This window comes from Chenopodium album, chromosome 10 (genome assembly GCF_948465745.1).
Source record: "Chenopodium album chromosome 10, dcCheAlbu1.1, whole genome shotgun sequence".
NCBI classification, from domain to species: domain Eukaryota; kingdom Viridiplantae; phylum Streptophyta; class Magnoliopsida; order Caryophyllales; family Amaranthaceae; genus Chenopodium; species Chenopodium album.
In genome coordinates this window covers 17,773,001-17,779,786 of record NC_137843.1, presented here as the reverse complement: position 1 = coordinate 17,779,786, position 6,786 = coordinate 17,773,001, and the positions used below count along the sequence as shown (strand labels likewise).

The window sequence follows — 6,786 nt, the reverse complement described above, 5'->3', positions numbered from 1 at the left end:
TGAATGTCAGGAGCTCATGACCGGCGGTTGCGTCTACCATGGAGTCGATGTGCGGCAACGGGAACGGATCTTTAAGGCATGCTTTGTTGAGATCGGTGAAGTCGATGCAGACTTTGCACTTGCCATTCTTTTTACTAACGACGACATTTGCGAGCCAATCTGGATATTGCACTTCCCTTATTTTCCCTGTATCGATCAGTTGCTGCACTTCGTCGCTGATGATCTTGTTTCGTTCCAGAGCGAACTTTCGACGCTTCTGCTTCACAGGCTTATGATTTGGGTCGACATTTAACTTGTGTGAGATGATGCTTGGGTCTATACCAGTCATGTCTTCGTGAGACCAGGCGAAACAGTCTTTATTCTCTCGGAGAAAGGCTAGGATGGTGTTTTTGAGTTCAAGTGTTAAGTTGGCTCTGACACGGACGGTTTGATCTGGCTTTTTAGGGTCTAGGGGTATTTCGTCGATTTCTAAGTCGTTGGGATTGTCTTTTGTCGGGCCCTGCTGTAATTGTTATGCGGATCTCATGGATGGCTTCAAGGTTGTTTTGTAGTAATGCTTGACTTTACAAGGTTCTCCTTTGATTTCTTAGATTCCCCATGGGGTTGGAAATTTGATGGATTGGTGGTAAGTGGAAGGGATGGCTTTTAGTCTATGGATCCATGGTCTTCCCATTATGGCATTGTAGGCTGAAGGACAATCTACGACATTGAATTTAGTTTGAGGGTTTAGGCCACCGGCATAGGTAGTTAGGGTTATATCTCCGAGAGTCGACATAGTCTCACCACTGAAACCGACCAAGGTCGTTAACCTTCTGACAACGTCGTTATCCTTCAAGCCCATATCTTCCATAGTCTTCCGGAACAGGACATTTACGGAGCTTTCTTTGTTGATCAGCACCCTTCGAAGAAGATAATTCCCGACCAGCAAAGAAATCACTAAGGAGTCTTCATGCACTCTGTTAATGTTGTTGATATCATCATCGTCAAAAGTGATGGCCATAGCTTCCAGCTTCTTTTCCAGAGGGTCCCTTACTTCTTTCGGGACGGCAGGGCTACTCGTCGATGACTTTGCAATTCTTTTTGCTGCAGAGTAGGTTAGCCCACAAATATCTGAACTACCAGAAATGATATTAATTACTACCTCAGGTACAGGCGGCTTTGGGATTCTGCTTGCCGCTTCGGCTTTATCGCTACTGGCTGCATTGCCCTTCTTTTTCCCTAACGGATGCTTGAGGTTGGCTCTCTTCAGCTGGAAGGCGACTTCTTTCCACAGGCATAGCAATCTTCCGTCTTGTGACCATGGTCGCTATGGAACTCGCACCACCTGCTCATATCCTTCTCTGAATCCGGCTTATTGCTCTTCATCGGCCAGCGAACCTTGTTGCCTAGGCGCTCCAACTCTTTCACTACCGCTACAATGTTCACGTCGAATCCATACTCGGATATTTCTAGATATTGCGGTGCGTCGACGATCTGTTCTACTTGTACACTATTAACAAACCGTGATCTACGTGTCGTTTCATACGGCTGATGTCGCCATGATCCTCGCAGATTGCTTGTAGCCTTGCTATCGGCCGAGCTTCTGACGTTATGACTGGAACTGCGATTGGCGATGTCCTCGTCGAAATGCATCTGGGCCACGACTCTCGTCATGACCTCTTCAAATGTTGAGCAGGGGGTACTTGACCATGTCCTTGTACAGATTCGAATCTGTATGCAATCCTCGGAGGAAGGCTTCGATGGCATTCCTATTGTCGACATTCTTGATCGAGACCTTTTCCTTGTTGAATCTGGTCCAATAGGTCCTGATGCTTTCCTTTGGCCCTTGGACAATCCGGTACAGGTTGTTCGTTTGCTTGTCGAACTACTTGCTGCTTTCAAAATGGGAATAAAACTTGTTAATTAACATAGCAAAGCTAGTAATACTACTTGGTTCGAGCTGGCATGCCACTTGAGGGCGGGACCATTCAACGTCGCGTCGAAGGATTTGCACATGCATGCTTCCCAGCACTCGGACGAAATCGAAGCTTGCCACATCCACTGCTTGTAGTACTCGACATGCTGCTCTGGATAGGTCGTACCATCATAAAGGGAGGTGAACGTTGGGAGCGACAATCTTCTAGGAATGCGAGCCCTAGGCAACTCGTCGCTGAATGGGGTTGCTGCGAATCCATCAGGAGCTTCTCTTTGGACGGGGATTGGAACACCTAGCATCTTTTTCATCATCATAAACACCTTGGAGTTTTGCCTCTCTAAAGCTGCCAACCTCTGGAGCAAGATTTCAGTCTGATTCGGCTCACAATCGTTGATTTGCTGCTCTCCTCCTGGAGTCTGGAAATTCCCTTATGGTGTGCTCATCTCTTCGTCGCTGGTCTCTGTATCTGCATCATGCGGAGATTCTAACACTTCCAACGACTGCATCCTTGGCACAAGATCCAGATGCCTTGGGCGGCGATGACGATTGCTCTGGGCAGATTCCAACTGCTGACGGAGGTTAGCTACATCAGATTTTGACTTCTCCTTCTCCTTATTCAAACGCTCGTTGTATTCTTGGGCTGCTAGGAGATCAGCTTGAGCGAGCTTTGTCATAAGCCTCTTTCAAATTCTCGGGAGTCATTTCACTGGGAGTCATGTTGAAGATTGAATTAAGGGTATTTTGGGTTTTACATAGTTGTAGCCTCACGATGGGCGCCAAATTGTTTATGTTAATTTTCGTCAAGTGGGATTGAATAACAAAATCTAGGCTACGGACTAACTAAATAAAACCGAGAGTAAAAGTAATGCAAAAATAAAGAAATGACACGAGGAATTGGTGACACGGAAAACCCAATGAAGGTAAAAACCGCGGGTAGACTGAGGATCTACCAAGCTTTCACTATGGAAAAATATCAAAGAAATTGAGTTATAATGTATGCTAAGAGTATTTCGGTAGCTAAGTTGCAGTGTGTTCTTCGTTTGACGATGCCCTTTCCTTATATAGTTGATGCCAAGGGTTAATCTCTAGCCCTTGCAAGGTGATAAAGTTTCTTCCTTGATTCTCGGAGTTAGCTCCTTAATATCTTCATTTCAGTGCAGCCCACTAACGGCTGTATCTAGCTGGGCAAGGACTTAGTCTTCCATGCTTATCACTTCTTAGAAAATAGGAGAACAGTTCGTGCGTCCTTCATCTGTCGAAACTGGCTTCTCTTTGTCAAGGCTTCAACCTTCGTCGCAGCTTGATCTTGTCGTTGACATTGACTGACTTTGACTTATAGAATTTTACCCATATATATATATATATATATATATATATATATATATATGTATGTATGTATGTATGTATGTATGTATGTATGTATGTATGTATGTATGTATGTATGTATGTATGTATGTATGTATGTATGTATGTATGTATAAATTGATTGTCTATCTTTAGGTAAATATATTTTTATACCTCTGCATAAAATATTAGTTATATCCTTTGCTAGGATATGATTTACCCAAATCTTAGCCTTTATAAATCTTAAATCATGATTATTTGCTAGGATATGATTTTATTTTCATTCTTAATTAGTTGATTTTGCAATTAACTTTTGTAATAATGACTAACTAGTCCTACATGCACGCACTGCGTGCTTTGATTTATGAAGCTCAAAAGCTTTTATAAGGTCTAATTGCCTATAGTGTTTTGATTTTTGCTAATTTTTTCTTCGTTTATCTAAATACTTAATTATTTGCATATTTTAATTGAATCTATTAAAAAATGAACATATTACTGTATAAATCGTTTTGAAGTTGATTATTATGAAATATCAAAGAAACCATGTTTGGTAATTGTTGTATATCTAATTATTATATATTTTTAATAAAAGGTGAGAAAAAACATAACAGATTATAATATAATTGAACAATGTAACTTATCAATTATTAATGATTATTTACAATTAAGATAGATTGTTATATTGAATATTCATGTTTGATATATTTTTGATTGGGAATTTTTTATTAAGATTGAATTGATTGTATTTGTCAATTTTCTTTTTTTTTTAAACAAAATCATTTCATTAATAAGAAGTCATACGACACATCTACAAATTAAATAAACTCTAAATTAAAAAATGCATAAAACACAATCAAATAAAGGTTTCTTCATCAAAGCTATGATCGTTGAATAGATCACTGTGCTACATCCTTCGCATATATCGTTCACTACTACAAAATTGTCCAAAGAGACCATCTCAAAATGGCCAAAGAAACCATTTTAGGTGTGGTCTCTAGCTAAGAGGTCTCTTCAGCCTAAGAGACCACTTCATCAAAAGTGGTCTTTTGTTTAAAAAACTAAGACCATTTATTTAAAATAGATGGCCTCAATTTTTCAAAAATCGAGACCACTTATTTAAAATAGGTGGTCTCAGTTTTTTAAGACCATGTATTTTAAATAAGTGGTCTCTTTTTTCTTCTCTTTTCTTTTAAAAAAAATAATTTGGATTTATATATATATAATTTCAATTATACAAAAATACGATTCTCTGCTTGTAACATTTACAATGAAATACTAGTTTATACTTGCAAGAAATTATTTATACACAACCTATACTAAAACCATACTAAAAAGCCTTATAATAAATTTCTTATAAAAAAATATACGAGACCCATACTTGAAAAAATTAAACAAAACCCATACGCAAAAAAATATTCATTAATATTGAAAATCTTGTGCCTTCTAAGTAGCTCTTGTGCATCCATCTCACGCCAACTGAACCATTAGTATTTATAGGGGCAACATAAGAAAAATGGGAAACATAAGAAAATGACTGCAAAATAATACTAACATTTCAACAAATAATTTAAAAGCTTAATTAAATAAATAAATAAAATAATATTATACATGAACAGGCCCCCATTCATCTTTATGATGAACGATGAGGCTTTATCTTGTGGCAATAATGTAAATAGAGGAAACAGTGAAATGCACACCTAGGATGCAAAGTGGAAATTGATGTGGTGCCTCGTGGCAAAAAGTGTTTTATTTGCTACATGTGGTGATAACGACATCAAAGGAGGTTTTTGTCGGCATTAGCAAATATTCTATGCCGTTATCGTTAGTTTTAACGTAGACTTAAGTATAATATCTAGTTACAAATAGTTATAGTCGTCGTTCTTGGAGTTCATCTTATCGAAGGTCGAGAGGGAGGGTAGCATCACGGCTTGTTTAACTTGCATTAGATCATCTTCTAAGTTCCAGATCTAGTAAGAATTTCCAAATTTCCTGTCAAATTCAAGCGGTGCATTCCTATATTATTATTAAATTGAGTGTATTTTCACGAATTGCAGATCTTGACAGCTATCCTTATGGCTTGGAATTGCAGATCATCTTCTATGATCTGGTAAGTATTTCCACATTCCCTATCTAATTCAAGAAGCGGTATATTTTTGGTTGGTTTTTAAATTTATCAAATTGAGTGATTAGTACAATTATTTGAACTTAATGTTGAAGTTGATATGAGATAATTTGAGCATAATGCTGAAGTTGATATGAGATAATTTGAGCTTAATGAAGTTGATTTGAGTAGGAGAAATCGTTGATGTGTAGTTTGATAGTTTTAGATTTTTCAGAATTGTTACTACTTTTATGTTATGAGCTATTTTAGGTTTCTTGGAAAATCAGGCTATATAGCCGGGTAGTGTTCTATTAATATTCACTCGCAATCGGGGTTGGGGGTATCTGTCATTTGGAACAAGTGGACAATCTAAAATGATGATGTGATTGATGTTGTTGTAATTTTTTAAGTAATTAGATCGAATTGATGAGCTGATTTTAGTTTAATCGAATACTATATTAGTTTTATTGTAAGTGATGTATATAAGTTTTGGTTTTGTTTGGCGTGTTCTATTTAAAGGTGTCATGTGTTTGATTTTTTTTTTCCCTAGAAATCTAAAGGTATATTGGGTGACAATGGATAACTCTATACTTTCTCCGGGTGTTAGGTGTGGCGTTGAAGTTGTGTGGGATAAGGGGAGTGTGGTAAGGTGTCGGGACAAGGCAGGTAGTGAAGATGATGGATTGAACATAGGTCCAGATAATCCTGGTGGTATAGTACTCTTTATAGAGGGTGAGAGAACCTTAGGTGATGAAGAAGGGATAGAGTTTGTTTCACCCATAAAGATGTTTAAGACAGTGCAAACAGTTGTTGCAAGTAATCATGTTAGTGTCATGAGTTATGTGGAAGCTCCTCGGGTTGGATGGTGTTTACATTTTGGCAAGAGGTTGAAGCCTATTACAAGGAGTATGCCGAGCAGATGGGATTTGGTGTTAGTAAGGTTCAAGGGGTTTATTCGAAAGTCGAGGAGAGGGATCGAATATCGATAACATGGAGATGTAAGTGTCATGGTAGGCCCGATATGAGGGCACAAAGGGAAGCCAAAAAACGGGCAAAGGAGATGGGTGTCGGTGGATCCGGGGGAGTTGTTGGTGGGATGGTGGGGGAGGGAGAATTGAATAATAGTAAACGTCGCTCCAAAAAATGTGAATGAAAAGCTAAGGTCTATGCAAGTGTAAATGGTGCTGGGCAGTGGGTTATAAAAGGTGTTGAGTTAGAACATTCAAACCATGCACTCATTTCAAGCTGCGTGCGAGGAGTTTGGTGACGTGGTATGTTTTGATGCAACTTACCTGACAAATGAGTACGATCTCCCCTTTGTGAATTTTGTTGGGGTTAATCACCATGGACAATCAATTTTGCTCGGCTGTGCACTGGTATCACATGGAAAGTGTGATACATATCGGTGGGTTTTTAAGCAATGGTT

The 6,786-nt window shown here is 38.7% G+C and overlaps 1 protein-coding gene across 2 annotated transcripts; it reads left to right on the top strand.

Moving 5' to 3' along the window:
• The first annotated feature begins 5,151 nt into the window (after positions 1 to 5,151).
• LOC145563734 (uncharacterized) lies at positions 5,152 to 6,507 on the top strand. Of its 2 annotated transcripts, none has more exons than XM_081624164.1 (3): positions 5,152 to 5,229; positions 5,314 to 5,366; positions 5,968 to 6,507. In XM_081624164.1, the coding sequence occupies exons 2-3, from the start codon at positions 5,332 to 5,334 to the stop codon at positions 6,347 to 6,349; spliced, it is 417 nt and encodes a 138-aa protein (XP_081480290.1). In that variant the 5' UTR covers positions 5,152 to 5,229; positions 5,314 to 5,331; the 3' UTR covers positions 6,350 to 6,507. The 2 variants fall into 2 exon arrangements, 1 of the variants encoding a protein (XP_081480290.1); XR_014094588.1 differs by having other exon boundaries at positions 5,171 to 5,229; positions 5,911 to 6,507.
• Positions 6,508 to 6,786: the final 279 nt, after the last annotated feature.